At 44.0% G+C, this 17,531-nt stretch overlaps 1 protein-coding gene across 2 annotated transcripts in view; it reads left to right on the plus strand.

Moving 5' to 3' along the window:
- Nucleotides 1-17,531, plus strand: part of LOC141162600 (up-regulator of cell proliferation-like) — a 227,259-nt gene that overhangs the window by 80,344 nt on the left and 129,384 nt on the right. For both annotated transcript variants that reach the window (XM_073648865.1, XM_073648864.1), the window contains exons 2-4: nucleotides 902-1,012; nucleotides 5,132-5,281; nucleotides 15,149-15,448. In XM_073648865.1, the coding sequence (XP_073504966.1) occupies nucleotides 15,166-15,448 (283 nt within the window). In that variant the 5' untranslated portion in view covers nucleotides 902-1,012; nucleotides 5,132-5,281; nucleotides 15,149-15,165. The remainder of the gene's footprint in view (nucleotides 1-901; nucleotides 1,013-5,131; nucleotides 5,282-15,148; nucleotides 15,449-17,531) is intronic.

Below are 17,531 nucleotides of genomic sequence, written 5' to 3' on the forward strand. Positions count from 1 at the left end.
AGTGTTGGATGCAGGTGGGTGGGTCCCGGCAGTACTCCCTCCTTACTTTACCTGAGAGGGGGGTACCACACCTCTGGGTGAGATGCAGTACCTCTGTGGTGACTGAACCCGCAGGGGCGCCACACTCGCATGAGAGGATGGCAGCACAGCTGTGGAGGAGAAATTAATTTCTCCGTGTCCTCTGTTGCCGGCATCAGCGGGAATCGCACATCTCTCGGGTGATATCGCACGTACCCATAGACTTATATGGGTGTGTGCGATCCGAATTCCGAATGCAATCGCAGTATGCTGTGTTTTTGTTCAGTCCGAACACGATCCAATCGGAGCTGAAAAAAATACATATGAGCACAGATTCATAGATTAACAATGGACCGAATGCAATCCAACTTTTTTTATCGGATTGCATTCGTCCGATTTAATCGCAAGTGAGAGTGACTCCTTACCCAGCAGATAAAGGCTGTGTGTCACAGCCAGAATCGGTCACAGCTGCAAGTGGAGGTGAACTCCGCTGGCTGCTGTTAACTCCTTAAAGACGTAGTCCACTACTCAGACATCCTATTCTCAATACGTACTGTATGTTTTCCCCTCGTAAAATATCAACAGTTATACTCACCTCCACTGCTGGCGCTGTCTCTCCAGTGGATCGCATAACATTGTTATGTCACGCAATCCCTGCAGCCAATCAGCGGTAGCTTCACTCTCTCCGACTTCGGATATCACATACATCCGGAGGAAACTACATTTTTCCGTGTCTCACTCTTTTTGCCTCATCCTGTCTCTGTGTCTCTCTCTTTTTCTGATTATGTCTCACTCTCTCTCATTTTGTTTTGTCTCTTTATTTATTTTTTTTTGGTATCTAATTCTCCCACTCACTTTATTGTTTTGGGATTTTTGTCTACAGAAACTTCTCTCACAACTTGAATAATGAGTGGAAAAGGGATCGTAAGTAAGGACCAAAAAGCTACCGGAGATACACAAAACTAAAGAGAAACAAAGACTCGGCGACTTTCTCGTAAGTGTTTATCTCATGCCAAGTACTGTACACACATACTCGCTACCAAATGCACCAGGTGTACTCAGATGTTGTTGTTGGCACGATGGGTAGGAATTCTTATTTTTACTTTTGATTATACTTTTTTGAGAATTGGATGTCAGTAGTTGTGAAAATGACCTGTGTCTTGAGATATACTGTAATAATATATATACAGCTGAAACCAGAAGTTTCCATCCACTTTATAAAAGACACATAAAGTACAGACCAAAAGTTTGGACACACCTTCTCATTTAAAGATTTTTCTGTATTTTCCTGACTATGAAAATTGTACATTCACACTGAAGGCATCAAAACTATGAATTACCACATGTGGAATTATATACTTAACAAAAAAGTGTGAAACAACTGAAAATATGTCTTATATCCTAGGCTCTTCACAGTAACCACCTTTTGCTTTGATGACGGCTTTGCACACTCTTGGCATTCTCTTGATGCGCTTCAAGAGGTAGTCACCGAAAATGGTTTTCACTTCACAGGTGTGCCCTGTCAGGTTTAATAAGTGGGATTTCGTGCCTTATAAATGGGGTTGAGACCATCAGTTGTGTTGTGCAGAAGTCTGGTCTGGTGGATACACAGCTGATAGTCCTACTGAATAGACTGTTAGAATTTGTATTATGGCAAGAAAAAAGCAGCTAAGTAAAGAAAAACGAGTGGCCATCATTACTTTAAGAAATGAAGGTCAGTCAGTCCAAAAAATTGGGAAAACTTTGAAAGTGTCCCCAAGTGCAGTTTCAAAAACCATCAAGCGCTACAAAGAAACTGGCTCATATGAGGACCGCCCCAGGAAAGGAAGACCAAGAGTCACCTCTGCTTCTGAGGATAAGTTTATCTGAGTCACCAGCCTCAGAAATCGCAGGTTAACAGCAGCTCAGATTATAGACCAGGTCAATGCCACACAGAGTTCTAGCAGCAGACACATCTCTACAACAACTGTTAAGAGGAGACTTTGTGCAGCAGGCCTTCATGGTAAAATGGCTGCTAGGAAACCACTGCTAAGGACAGGCAACAAGCAGAAGAGACTTGTTTGGACTAAAGAACACAAGGAATGGACATTAGACCAGTGGAAATCTGTGCTTTGGTCTGATGAGTCCAAATTTGAGATCTTTGGTTCCGAACACCGTGTCTTTGTGCGACGCAGAAAAAGTGAACGGATGGACTCTACATGCCTGGTTCCCACCATGAAGCACGCAGGAGGAGGTGTGATGGTGTGGGGGTGCTTTGCTGGTGGCACAGTTGGGGATTTAGTCAAAATTGAAGGCATACTGAACCAGCATGGCTACCACAGCATCTTGCAGCGGCATGCTATTCTATACGGTTTACGTTTAGTTGGACCATCATTTATTTTTCAACAGGACAATGACCCCAAACACCTCCAGGCTGTGTAAGGGCTATATGACCAAGAAGGAGAGTGATGGGGGCTACGCCAGATGACCTGGCCTCCACAGTCACCAGACCTGAACCCAATCCAGATGGTTTGGGGTGAGCTGGACCGCAGAGTAAAGGCAAAAGGGCCAACAAGTGCTAAGCATCTCTGGGAACTCCTTCAAGATTGTTGGAAGACCATTTCCGGTGACTACCTCTTGAAGCTCATCAAGAGAATGCCAAGAGTGTGCAAAGCAGTCATCAAAGCAAAAGGTGGCTACTGTGAAGAACCTAGAATATAAGACATATTTTCAGTTGTTTCACACTTTTTTGTTAAGTATATAATTCCACATGTGGTAATTCATAGTTTTGATGCCTTCAGTGTGAATGTACAATTTTCATAGTCAAGAAAATACAGAAAAATCTTTAAATGAGAAAGTGTGTCCAAACTTTTGGTCTGTACTGTATACATGTTTTTCTCAATATCTGACATGAAATCAGAATAAACCTTTCCCGTTTTAGGTCACTTAGGATTACCATAATTTTTAATATTTGCCGAATGCCAGAATAATGAGAGAGGTAAGGCATTTTTATTACTTACTGCAAAGTCAGAAGTTTCCACCCATTTCATTAGTATTTGGTCCCATTGCCCTTAAACTGAATGACTTGGGTCACACGTTTGGGATCTCCTTCCACAAGCTTCTCACAATAGTTGGTGGGAATTCGGGCCGATTCCTCCTGACAGAACTGGTGTAACTGATCCAGGTTTGTAGGTCGTCTTGCTCGCAGCCTTTTCAGCTTTGCCCGTAAATTTTCAATAGGATTGAGATCAGTGCTTTGTGATGGCCACTCCAAAACATTGACTTTGTTATCCTTAAGCCACTTTGTTACCATTTTGGCAGTATGCTTCGGGTCATTGTCCATTAGGAAGACCCATTTCCTCCCAAGCTTTAACTTCCTGGCTGATGTCTTGAGATGTTGCTTCAGTATTGACACATAATCTTCTTTTCTCATGATGCCATCTATTTTGTGAAGTGCACCAGTCCCTCCTGCAGCAAAACAACCCCACAACATGATGCAGCCACCCCCGTGTTTCACAGTTGGGATGGTGTTCTTAGGCGTCCAAGCTTCTCCCTTTTTCCTCCAAACGTAACGATGGTCATTATGCCCAAAAAGTTCAATTTTAGTTTCATCAGACTTCAGGACATGTCTCCAAAAATGAAGGTCTTTGTTCCTGTGTGCATTTGCAAACATTAATCTGGCTTTTAATGTTTCTTTTGGAGTAATGGCTTCTTCCTGGCAGAGTGGCCTTTCAGCCCATGTTGATACAGTACTCGTTTCACTGTGGATATTGACACAATCTTACCAGCTTCCGCCATCATCTTCACAAGGTCTTTTGCTTTTGTCCTTGGGTTGATATGCACATGTTGGACCAAAGCACGCTCATCTCTGGGACACAGAACCCGTCTCCTTCCTGAGCGGTATGATGGCTGGACATTCCCATCTTGTTTGTACTTGCGTATAATTGTTTGTACAGATGAACGAGGCACCTTCAGGTATCTTGAAATTGTACTCAAGGATGAGCCAGAATTGTGCAAGTCCACAATTCTCTTCCTGATATCTTGGCTGATTTCTTTAGACTTTCCCATGATGCTACACAAACAAACAGTGTGTTTCGGGTGTGCATTAAAATACATCCACAGGTGTGTCTCTAATTAACTCAGATGTTGCCAAAAAACCTATCAGAAGCTTCCAAACACATGACATCAACATATGGGCCGTCCAGAATTGTTTAAAGGCATAGTAATCTTGGTGTATGGAAACTTTTTACTTTGCAGTAAGTAATAAAAATGCCTTAAAACATTCTCTCTCTCTGATTATTCTGGCATTTGGCAAATATTAAAAATGATGGTAATCCTAATTGACCTAAAACGGGAAGGTTTATTCTGATTTCATGTCAGATATAGATAAAAACCTGAATATGTGTCTTTTTATATAGTGGATGGAAACTTCTGGTTTCAACTGTATATACCCAACGGTGCATGTCCATCTCATATGACTTTTAGAGATGCATACACTGCTGTTTACAAGGTTACCTGTCTGTCTGTCTTTTTTATGTGATTTTTTTTCTCTTTACATATTAAAAATAATTGGTCTGTTCAATACTATGATTTAAAGTATTTTTTAATTGAAGGGTAAATTTATTAATGGATGTTTTTTAGGTTATAATTTCACTTGGCAGCCATTTTTCAGAACCAATCTGATCACATTGGTCACATTTTGTTTTGTCTCTATTTTTTTTTCGGTCTCTCTTTTTCCCACTCACTTTCCTTTGATCCATCACGTGACCCATCACATGGGGGGTGGGTACACAGTCTGAGCTGCCCGTGGCCCTGGCTACCCTTAATCCACCCCTGGTTTTTCTGTTTCTGGTATACTGGGAAGTTCTACAGAGATGTTCAAAGGGAAAACGACCCCAAAAAAGTGCAATACCAATACTAGAGCTGAGGTGATGGACCCCCACCAATCTCACATGGATGACCTATCCATACTCAATATCTTCTGCCCAGACAATCCCTTTAACGTTAATGGTGACAAAGTGGCTAATTTCATACATTTTGAGGGGCACATTGGCTAGTTATTCACATACTGCACTTAGGGGGCACAGTGCGTACAGGCACAGTATATATCTATATGTGACATTGTTATTTTCAGGGCCGTGGTTTGTGGATCTGCTGCAAAGACGAGGAATCAAAAGTCAATGAGACAGTAACCAGCCGTGGCCTGGAGGGATCATTACGAAGGTCAAGAGCAGGTGGGGAACAAAATAAAGAGAGCCGCTGCAGAGCCGACATCACCTGTAAGGTACTGATTGTAAATGGTATTTGGCTGCGCAAAAACTGGGTTGATTATCCAGTTGTGTCCCCCCCCCCCCACCATTTACTTGCTGTCTGTCCTCTCTTTCAATTGTCTACAGTGTTGTCCCTTAGTATATATAGTATCGGCCCTTGTATATTTGGTATGCATTCATTTTGGGATGTAATGAATGGGGTCATATACACTGTCAGTCACATGGTGTCAGTTGGTCAATGCATTAATGGACCAAGAAATGCTTGTGGCGTGCAGCACAATGTGTCAGTAGGTGGGAGCTGCAATTTGCCTCATCTGCGTAAAGCACCAAAATACCTTATCCCAATCTTGGTGTCTCCCAAAGACGGGTATATCATTGGTAAAGCCTATGCAGCTGCCCAAGGGTCCAAGAGATAAAGGGGCCAATACTACCTTCAAAATAGCTTCTGTCACAGACACATATAGGAGTTATACACTGCTCAAAAAAAATAAAGGGAACACTGAAATAACAGAATATAACTCCAAGTAAATGAAACTTCTGTGAAATCAAACTGTCCACTTAGGAAGCAACACTGATTGACAATCAATGTCACATGCTGTTGTGCAAATGGAATAGACAATAGATGGAAATTATTGGCAATTATCAAGACACCCTCAATAAAGGAGTGGTTCTGCAGGTGGGGACCACAGACCACATCTCAGTACCAATGCTTTCTGGCTGATGTTTTGGTCACTTTTGAATGTTGGTTGTGCTTTCACACTCGTAGTAGCATGAGATGGACTCTACAACCCACAGAAGTTGCTCAGGTAGTGCACCTCATCCAGAATGGCACATCAATGTGAGCTGTGGCAAGAAGGTTTGCTGTGTCTGTCAGCGTAGTGTCCAGAGGCTGGAGGCGCTACCAGGAGACAGGCCAGTACACCAGAAGATGTGGAGGGAGCCGTAGGAGGGCAACAACCCAGCAGTAGGACTGCTACCTCCGCCTTTGTGCAAGGAGGAACAGGAGGAGCACTGCCAGAGCCCTGCAAAATGACCTCCAGCAGGCCACAAATGTGCATGTGTCTGCACAAACGGTTAGAAACCGACTCCATGAGGGTGGTATGAGGGCCCGACGTCCACAGATGGGGGTTGTGCTCACAGCCCAACACCGTGCAGGAAGCTTGGCATTTGCCACAGAACACCAGGATTGGCAAAGTCGCCACTGGCATCCTGTGCTCTTCACAGATGAAAGCAGGTTCACACTGAGCACATGTGACAGACGTGACAGACTCTGGAGACGCCGTGGAGAGTGATCTGCTGCCTGCAACATCCTTCAGAATGACCGGTTTGGCAGTGGGTCAGTAATGGTGTGGGGTGGCATTTCTTTGGAGGGCCGCATAGCCCTCCATGTGCTCGCCAGAGGTAGCTTGACTGCCATTAGGTACCTGTTAGAACCCTCCTGTTAGTTTTGCTATCTTGTGTTTTGCGGTCACGTGACCAGCTGCCTATATATTCCATCTCCGCCCTTCTGGCTTTGCTGGACTTCAGTGTTTTTTGCCTGTCTCTCTAGCCAGGTGCTTCGGTGCCTATCTCTGTCTAGTTTGCTTGGTCCTCTGGGACCTCTAGTACTTTTTTTCAGTTTGTCTTTTTGCTCTGCAACAACTTCTGTTAGGAGGTGTCCCATTTTTGCCCCAGTCCTTAGTTCTTTTAGGGACCCCTCCCTTTATTCTATAGGTCTCCGTTCAGACTAGCCGAGGACAAAGGCGGGTCTGTTCACAAGGAACAGGCTGCCCGCTACATCGTCTTAGTCTTACTATAGGGACAGCTTTTCCCCTATCTTTCCTTAGTTTATGTTGCAGATAATAACAGTAAGTCCAGCCCCAAAAAAAAAACAAAAAAAAGTAAAGGTAAGAAATTCGGGGATCAATATGGTTTCCGTCCAGGAGTTGGCTCAACGCCTGCAGGGATTGTCTCTGGAGGTGGCCGAGCTTCAGCAACACGTGAGTAGCTGTCCTGAAGCGCATTTTGTCGAACCCAAGGTAGGACTGCCTGATGTTTTTTATGGTAAACAGCAAGATTTTTTTTCCTTTAAAAATGCTTGTTTGTTATATTTTCGTTTGAGACCAAGATCCTCTGGGAATGAATCACAGCGCATTGGTTTTATTATGTCACTTTTGCGCAAAGAACCACAGGGTTGGGCCTTTTCTCTCCATCCTAATGATCCGTGTTTAAGTTTTGTTGAAGAATTTTTTTCTGCTATGGGGCTATTATATGACGATCCTGATCGAATCTCATCTGCTGAATCAGAACTTAGACGTTTGAATCAGGGGTCTTATGATGTTGAAAATTATTGCACACACTTTAGAAGCTGGGCTTCAGAAGTTAAGTGGAATGATTCGGCGCTGAAAACTTTATTTCTTGCTGGTCTGAGTGAAAGGGTTAAGGATTTGCTAATTGTATTCCCTGCACCTGAGACTATACAGGAAGCTATGCAGTTAGCTGTTTGTGTGGACAGGAGAATAACGTCCAGGGTCAATGATGTAAAAACTCCTGTAACTTCAGTTCCTAGTTTCCAGAAAATCTGCTCTGACAGAGGAGAACCAATGGAGGTTGGGGCGATGTCACTCCGCTCTCAAGAAAGAGATCAGAGATTTGCCGAAGGTTTGTGTCTTTATTGTGGTAAAGCTGATCATTTGATTAAGTATTGTGAGCGTCGTTTAAGTAAAGAAAAAAAAAAGGTCAGTTACGTCCGTATAGCTTGTTTACGCTCTGCAGGAGTGTTTCTTTCTGGGTGTACTACTCTGCAGGGAGATTTGATTGAATTTCAGGTATTTGTGGATTGTGGTTCAACACTTAATGTGATTGATAAAGGGTTTTTGGAAAAACTTAAATTTAAATCCAAACCTTTGTCATCTCCTATTTCTGTGGTTGCAATTGAAATGTATTACTCACAAGACTGCAGCATTTCCTCTCACTATCAATGGTGTTCACCAAGAAATTTTGGACTTGGTTGTTTTGGATAATTTGCCCTCTCCAGTTGTTCTAGGTTTGCCTTGGTTAAAACTGCACAATCCTTTACTGGACTGGTCTACTAATGTGATTAACTCTTGGAGTCCGAAGTGCTATGATAAATGTTGTAATGGTCGCATTGCGGCTCTGGAAAAAGGGGCATTACCTGTACCTATTCAAGATTTTTGGAGGGTTTTTTTCGGAGGAGGAGTCGCAAGGTTTACCTCCTCATAGGGATTATGATTGCGCCATTGAGTTTGTTCCTGGAGCTACTCTTCCCAAAAGTCGCTTGTTTAATCTGACTATCCCTGAGAGAAAGGCCTTGGAGGAGTACATACAGACTAGCCTGGCTGCTGGTCACATTAGACTTTCTAAGTCACCTGTGGCAGTCGGATTTTTCTTTGTTAAAAAAAAGGACGGGGGTTTACGTCCATGTCTGGATTTTCGTGAAATTAATAAGATTACCGTACGCAATTCCTACCCATTACCGTTAATTCCTGACTTGTTTAACCAGTTAGTGGGAGCCAAGTGGTTCTCAAAAATTGATCTCCGAGGGGCATACAATTTTTTATGTATGAAGGAGGGCGGTGAATGGAAGACTGCTTTTAACACTCCTGTGGGTCATTTTGAGAATCTGGTGATGCCTTTTGGTCTTTCCAATGCACCTGCATTTTTTCAGAACCTTATTAATGACATCCTGAGACCTCTGATTGGTAACAATGTGGTTGTGTATTTGGATGACATTTTGACTTATTCACCAGATCTAGAGTCCCATTGGCAGAGTGTACGTGAGGTATTGCAGTTATTGAGTATAATTCACTCTTTGCTAAGCTGGAGAAATGTGAGTTCGCTGTGCAGAAAATTAGTTTTTTGGGCTACATTGTCTTCTTTTAGGGCTTTGAGATGGACCCGGTGAAGGTTCAGGCTGTGCAGGAATGGCCTAGGCCTATTGGTTTGAAATCTATACAGAGGTTTTTGGGTTTTGCCAATTATTACAGGAAATTCATTAAGAATTTTTATGTAATTGTTAAACCTCTAACTGATCTCACCAGGAAAAGTGCGAATACGGCCCAGTGTACTACTGAAGCCATTGAAGCGTTTGAGTATCTCAAAGAGAGGTTCAGTTCTTCCCCTATCCTTATAGACACCTCCCCCCGAGGAAGTCCACCACGCGAAACACGCGTCGGGGCGTTGATCACAGCAGACTATACATTTATGCTATGGGTAAGTTCTTCCTATAGTTTGAGGACCATAGGATTAGTCATCCTGTCCGTACTGTATACCCTTTTCATGTGCACTTGTCTTATGGGACATATGGTCTCTTAAAAAGCTTATAGGATACTTTCACACAATTGAAATATCAACTTGCCGAGATGCATTTACCTATTTATTCATTTATTGTATTGACATAGCTGATGTATCTCTCTGTGATTTTCACTGACTACTCACCCTATACCCATTTATCACAACTACTGTTTTTAATAATTCTTTTGTTATCTAATAAAGTGTATTTTTTATCATATTGATTGTCATAGTTTTTTGGAGTTAACTATTCCAAATATAGGTTTATAATGATAGTTGATATAGGATACCCCACTTCAATTTTTGGATTATGAATGATATATATACCCATAGCGTTGGTTCTATGTCCCTATCCTTATACAGCCTGATTAGACCAAACCTTTTTTGGTCGAGGTCGATGCTTCATCGGTGGGGGTCAGAGCAGTTTTGTCTCAGGAGAACAAGGGTGGAGTACAACCTTGTGCCTTCTTTTCGAAAAATTTTTCAGAACCCGAACTGAATTATGACGTTGGAAATTGGGAGTTGCTGGCTATTAAACTTGCGTTTGAACACTGGCGTCATTTTTTGGAGGGCGCTAGATTTCCTATTCAGGTTTTCACAGATCATAAGAATTTGATCTATCTGGATGCTGCCAAGCGCTTGAATGCCCGTCAAGCTAGGTGGGCACTATTTTTTTCTCGGTTTCATTTTTCTGTTACCTATATCCCTGGTACTAAGAACGTTAAAGCCGATGCTTTATCTCGCAGCTTTTCTCCTACGGTCGGTGCCGAGGAGGAGGAGAGCATTTTGCAGAAAGGAGTTGTGGTGGCGGCATTGGACTCCGATTTGGAGAATGGGATTCTGAATGCTCAAGATGATGCCCCATCTAACACTCCCCATGGGAGGTTGTTTGTGCCTATAGCCTTTAGGAGAGATTTGTTTGTGGAGTGAGTCTCGGTTGGCAGGTCATCCAGGAGTTTCGGAGACTAAGAGACTTATCAGTCGCAGTTTTTGGTGGCCTGGATGGCAGAAGGAAGTCATCAAGTGGGTGCATCAGTGTACTGTGTGTGCTAGGTCAAAGGCTTCACATACTCCGGCTGCGGGGTTGCTTTGCCCTCTGGAGGTTCCTAGTGCACCTTGGACGCATCTCACTATGGATTTTATTACTGATCTTCCTGTGTCCGAGGGTTTTACTGTCATCTGGGTGGTCTTGGACCGTTTTAGTAAGATGTGTCATTTGGTTCCATTCATTAAGTTGCCCTGCGCCAAGACACTCGCTAAGGCGTTTGTTAAGGAGATTGTCAGGCTCCATGGCGTTCCCACGGATATTGTTTCTGATAGAGGACCTCAGTTTGTGGCTCGCTTTTGGCGTGCTATTTGTGACAGGTTGGGAGTTCATTTGTCATTTTCGTCTGGTTATCATCCTGAATCGAATAGACAGACTGAAAGAAAGAACCAGGATGTTGAGCAGTTTTTGCTTTGTTTTGTGGCGGACAATCAAGAGGTGTGGTCTGAGTTTCTGCCTCTCGCAGAATTTGCTCTTAACAATCATACATCCTCCTCTGCTGGGTATTCTCCTTTTTTTTGTTGCTCTGGGAGACATCCGTCTTTTGGTTCGTTCTCCAAATTGGGGTCGGCAGTGCCGGAGGAGGAGAATTTTTCCGGTGATTTGGAGAGAGTTTGGACTAATGTACGTTGCAACCTTCAAGAGGCTAACAAGAAGTCCAAGAAGTATTGTGACAGAAAACGTAAAGAGGTTTTGTTTACTGTGGGTGACATGGTTTGGTTGTCCTCGAAGAACTTGCGGTTGAGGATTCCCTCTAAAAAACTGGGACCTAAGTTTGTGGGTCCATTTAAAGTGCTTCAGGTTGTTAACCCGTCTACTGTTAGGTTGGATGTCCCTACTTCCTGGAAGATTAATCCTGTGTTTCATGTTTCCTTGTTAAAAAAGGCTGACGTTTCTAATAGGGACGCCACTGTCACAGTTCCTCCGGTGGTGGAAGACGGCGAATATGAAATTTCTCGTATTTTGAATTCAAGATGGCATAGAGGGAAATTACAGTATCTTGTCTCCTGAAAGAGTTTCGGTCCCGAAGACAACTCCTGCGTAAGGACGGATGATGTCTCTGCTCCTAGGCTTGTTAAAGCTTTCCACAGGAGGTTTCCTGATAGGCCTGGGCCTGTAGGATCCGGAGGATCCTCATAGAAGAGGGGATACTGTTAGAACCCTCCTGTTAGTTTTGCTATCTTGTGTTTTGCGGTCACGTGACCTGCTGCCTATATATTCCAGCTCCGCCCTTCTGGCTTTGCTGGACTTCAGTGTTTTTTGCCTGTCTCTCTAGCCAGGTGCTTCGGTGCCTATCTCTGTCTAGTTTGCTTGGTCCTCTGGGATCTCTAGTACTTTTTGTCAGTTTGTCTTTTTGCTCTGCAACAACTTCTGTTAGGAGGTGTCCCATTTTTGCCCCAGTCCTTAGTTCTTTTAGGGACCCCTCCCTTTATTCTATAGGTCTCCGTTCAGACTAGCTGAGGAAGAAGGCGGGTCTGTTCACAAGGAACAGGCTGCCCGCTACATCGTAGGGATTCAGCTTAGTCTTACTGTAGGGACAGCTTTTCCCATTCTTTCCTTAGTTTATGTTGCAGATCATAACAGTACCGAGATGAGATCCTCAGACCCCTTGTGAGACCATATGCTGGTGCGGTTGGTCCTGGGTTCCTCCTAATGCAGGACAATGCCAGATCTCATGTGGCTGGAGTGAGTCAGCAGTTCCTGCAAGATGAAGGCATTGAAACTATGGACTGGCCCGCCCGTTCCCCAGACCTGAATCCAATTGAGCACATCTGGGACATCATGTCTCGCTCCATCCACCAACGTCACGTTGCACCACAGACTGTCCAGGAGTTGGCGGATGCTTTAGTCCAGGTCTGGGAGGAGATCCCACAGGAGACCATCCGCAACCTCATCAGGAGCATGCCCAGGCGTTGTAGGGAGGTCATACAGGCATGTGGAGGCCACACACAATACTGAGCCTCATCAGGAGCATGCCCAGGCGTTGTAGGGAGGTCATACAGGCACGTGGAGGCCACACACAATACTCAGCCTCATCAGGAGCATGCCCAGGCGTTGTAGGGAGGTCATACAGGCACGTGGAGGCCACACACAATACTCAGCCTCATCAGGAGCATGCCCAGGTGTTGTAGGGAGGTCATACAGGCACGTGGAGGCCACACACAATACTGAGTCTCATTTTGACTTGTTTTAAGGACATTACATCACAGTTGGATCGGCCTGTAGTGAGTTTTTCCACTTTAATTTTGGGGGTGACTCCAAATCCAGGCCTCCATTGGTTAATAAATGTGATTTCCATTGATGATTTTTGTGTGATTTTGTTGTCAGCACATTCAACTTAGTACAAAACAAAGTATTCAATGAGAAGATTTCATTCATTCAGATCTAGGATGGGGTATTTCAGTGTTCCCCTTATTTTTTTGAGCAGTGTATTATGATAAACTACTGGACTACAAAGGGCCAATGTGCTGTTCTTGCACAGGGTTCCTCTTCAGTCTGTGTCCACACCTGCTGCATCTGTAATGTATGCCACACCCGAGTAGTGGGATCAGGAGGCACTATTAGGCCCAGTATTAGGCCCAGTATTAGGCCCAGACGTAGGTGCTGAGCGGTGGTATGGCTATTCTGCGGTGTGGTGCAGTTTGGGGTGTCACGGTGCTCCTACCTGGTTCCTGACGCTCCAGACCCGTTCACAGGGAACATCTAGCAGATTTAGAGGTTGGAAGAAGGTAGACCAGACTTTGGTATGAACAGTTCAAATGGTTTAATGCATCACAGATGAAGGAATCACAGCTTCTCCAGCATTGCGCTGCAGCACTGGTTTTCCATACAGGACCCGGCTGGATGGCAACGGGACTGATACTCTGATATGGGAAAAATATTTGGCCTTTCTGCGATGGCTCTAAAAAGACTGTGTGGCAAGGTACTTAATCCTAGTAGCCCTTGTACCCTACGACTCACCTCTAGACAGGCTTCACTCTCTCCAACCGCCAACTGCCAACTCCTACTGGTCACCATAGTGACCAGACTATAGAGGATGTTGATCTGCCGTCCTCCAATACAGTGCACTGCCGACCCTTATACCACCACCTGCTGGTCTCCAGTGGTATTATAGAGCAACAATTTATATTTAATTTAACAGAATGACACCAGGCAAAGCATCAAAGCATAAATTATTCCACAGACTCCTATGAATGTAGAAATGTTTGTAATGGCCCCTTTTGGGTCATTAAACATCCCTGTGTGTCTTTCTCCTCTCCAGCCTTTCCCTTGTTCCTCTTATCTCCTTCCCTGGATGTTTTCCTCTGCAGATCTTTTGTCTCTTCCTTGTTTCTCCCATCTCCTTGTCCTTACCTGGGTGTCTTCCTCTGGAGCTCTACTCTTGTCTCTTCTGAATATCCTCCTTCTTAGCCTTTTCCTGGTTTCTCCCTTGTACTTCCATGGGTGTCTTCCTCTGCAGCACCTTCCTTCGCTCTTCTGAATATCATCCTCCTCTCCAGCATATCCCTTGTTCCTCTCATCTCCTTCCCTCTGTGTTATCCTCTACAACTTCTCCCTTATTTCTTCTGCATAGTCTCCTCTCTCCAGCACTTACCTTGTTTCTCCAATCTTTTTGTCCTTTCCTAGATGTCTTCCTCTGCAGCTCTTTTGAATATCATCCTCCTCTCCAGCCTTACTCTTGTTTTTCCAATCTCCTTCCCTGGATGTTTTCCTCTGCAGCAACTCCCATGTCTCTTCTGGATATCCTCCTCCTCTTGAGCATTAACCTAGTTTCTCCCATCTTCTTGTACTTCCCTGGGTGTCTTCCTCTGGTCCTCTCTCCTAGTTTCTTCTGAATATCCCCGTCTTCAGCCTTCTCCTTGTTCCTCCTATCTTCTTGTCCTTCCCTTAGTGTCATCCTCTGCAGCCCCCCCCCCCTTCTTTCTTCTGAATATCATCCAGAATATCCCTTGTACCTCCTATCTCTTTCCTTGAGTGTTATCCTCTACAACTCCACCCTTGTTTTTTTCTGGATATCATCCTCTCTCCAGCATTTCCCTTGTTTCTCCCATCTCCTTGTACTTACCTGGGTTTCTTCCTGTGGTGCTTTTCTCTAGTCACTTCTGAATATCATCCTCTTCAGCCTTTTCTTTGTTCCTTCCATCTTTTTGTCCTTCCCTGGGTGTCTTCCTCTGCAGCTCTTTTGTCTCTTCTGCATATCATCCTCCTCTCCAGCCTTTCCCTTGTTCCTCCCATCTCCTTCCCTGAATGTTTTCCTCTGTAGCTCCTCCATGTCTCTTCTTGGTATCCTCCTCCTCTCCAGCATTTACCATGTTTTTACCATCTCCTTGTCCTTTCCTGGGTGTCTTTCTATAGAGCTCTCCCCTAGTCTCTTCTGAATAACATCCTCTTCAGCCCTTTCCTTGTTTTATTATTATTATTATTGCACAGTGCTCAGCAGTTTTTATACTTCCCTTAGGACCACCTATACAGTAGAAACATCTGGCCCCCATCATGTCTGTCATTGACCTGCCAGAGCAGAAGTAATGAGCTTAATTTTTCGCAGGCTGATATTCAGTTATCATGGAGGCATCCAATACCATCAAACATCTGAGATGGAAATTCTTGGAGGTATTTGAGAAGGACGTGGATGGTTTCATGGATGAAGTAGACTCTCTCCAGCTTATAACATGGGAACAATACAGAAATCTGTGTGAAGTTGAGAGCCCGGTGGAGAAAACACTTAATCTGATTGACCTAATTCTTGACAAGGGAGAAGAGACCTGCCAGAAGTTCCTAAATCATCTAGAGAACATGATTCCAAGATTTCCAGGATTGTCATCGGTATCTGAACACCTCCAGGACAGTGAGTACCCAGCCTCCATTATACAACAGGTGGGGGGCACTCTCATAGTGTAGTATTAATAGGAATTTCTTATACACATATAACTAATCCAACATAATACTCATAGGGCATACGGCCACACTAACAAATCATAAAATAATGCCCTAAGGAGTTTTCAAGGATTACAATGTTGATGATGTAAACTTAGATCATCAATATAATTTCAATGGGTGTCCAATATACGGTACCCCCAATGATTAGCTGTTAGCATGTTCCATAGAGCATAGAGCCGGAACAGCAAAGCTCTCTACACCATATGGTGGCCGTTCTTGGGGTACTGCAGCTCAGGTCACATTCACTTTGCTACTGTTAACCCCTTAAATTGTATTGCCAATCATGGCGTACCATGCTAGTGCTCCACTGAAAATGGCCTATGGCTTGGGCATCTCAGGAGATCAATAATCTTACATATGGCTTTACTGTGATATTGCAGTATGTAGAACAAGTGATCAATTCATCACAGGTTTAAGTCATCAAAGAGAAGAAATAAAAAAAGAAATTAAAATAAATTGAATCACCCCCATTTTCCTCCTTTAAAAAGGACACAGCTTCACCAGGGCGAGGGGTTATCAACCCCCACAGGAAAGCTTGTAAAGAAAGAGTCTTACTGCAGTTTAGTCCTTGCAGTTCTCCTCAGACGCCCTGTTCAGCTTCTCACACAGCAGACACCCTCAGAACACACAGGGTCTCCTGCTCTGCCCCTGCTCTGAGCTCAGCCAGGCAAAACTCACAGGGTCCTAATGCTCTCCTGCTGCTATCACAGTTCACACTCTCACACGGGGATGATGGAGACCATACAGAAGGGACAAACTACTTTAATAGGGATTTATGGAAGACATTAGGGATGCGAAGGGATGGAGGAAGCTTTAATCTGAATGCCACTGCATTGACCACCTCAAGTATCTCATAAGGACAATAAACTTTGGACCCAACTTTGCCGACAGCACTTTAAGTTTAATCTTCCTGGATTACAACCAAACCTTATCCCCAATCTTAAAAACAGGACCCACCGAATGTCTTCTATCGGCCTTCAGTTTTTGGCGAGTCTGAGCAGTCCAAATATTCTTTTCAACTCCTTCCAAACATCCCCAGGTCTTTGTACGGCGACCTCCACCCCAGGACATTCAGAACTAATTCTAGAAAATTCACCAAAATGGGGATGAAAACGATAATTATCGAAAAATGGAGAGGTTCCAGTAGACTGATTAACTTGACTGTTAAAGGCAAACTCAGCGAGAGGTAAAAACGAAGACCAGTGCTCCTGCTGAGCCGCCACAAAACACCTTAAAATTTGTTCCAAAGATTGATTTGTCCTCTCAATCCAACTGTTGGTCTCAGGGTGGTAGGCAGATGAAAATGACAATTCAATCTCAAGTTTATTACAAAAAGCTCTCCAGAATTTAGAGACAAATTGTACTCCCCTATCGGACACAATGTTAAGAGGGATACCATGTAACCTTACAATATGGGAAATAACCTGGAGAGTGTCTCTGCATTAGGTAATCCTGACAAGGCAACATAATGAGCTTGTTTGCTGAATCGGTCCACTACCACCCAGATAGCAGTTTTCCCGTCAGAGGCAAATCCGTGATGAAATCCATGGACAAATGCATCCATGGTCTTTCTGGAATTGGCAATAGAGCCAATTCCCTGGCCGGCCAGCTATGACTGACTTTAGCACGTGCGCAGCCCTCACGAGCAGATACTAAATCTTTGATATCATTATGCATGGACGGCCACCAAAAAAGTCTGGCAATGGCTTTTCGTGTAGCAGTAACCCCAGGATGACCACTCAAGACGAAATCATGAAATTCCTGTAACACACGTAATCTTAGATACACAGGCACAAATAATTTAGATTCTGGAGTAGCAGGAGGAGCCATTGACTGGGCATTACGGATGTCCTCCTCCAATTCTGAGGTTACCATAGAAACTACAATACCTTGAGGAACAATGGAAGGATGGAGGTTCTGGAGGAGAAAATGGATTGAGACTACGAGATAATGCGTCAGCGTTCACATTCTTAGACCCCGGTGTGAATGTA

This window comes from Phyllobates terribilis, unplaced genomic scaffold, assembly GCF_046119375.1.
Source record: "Phyllobates terribilis strain yellow unplaced genomic scaffold, ASM4611937v1 Scaffold_9__5_contigs__length_417890890, whole genome shotgun sequence".
In the NCBI taxonomy this organism is placed as follows: Eukaryota; Metazoa; Chordata; class Amphibia; order Anura; family Dendrobatidae; genus Phyllobates; species Phyllobates terribilis.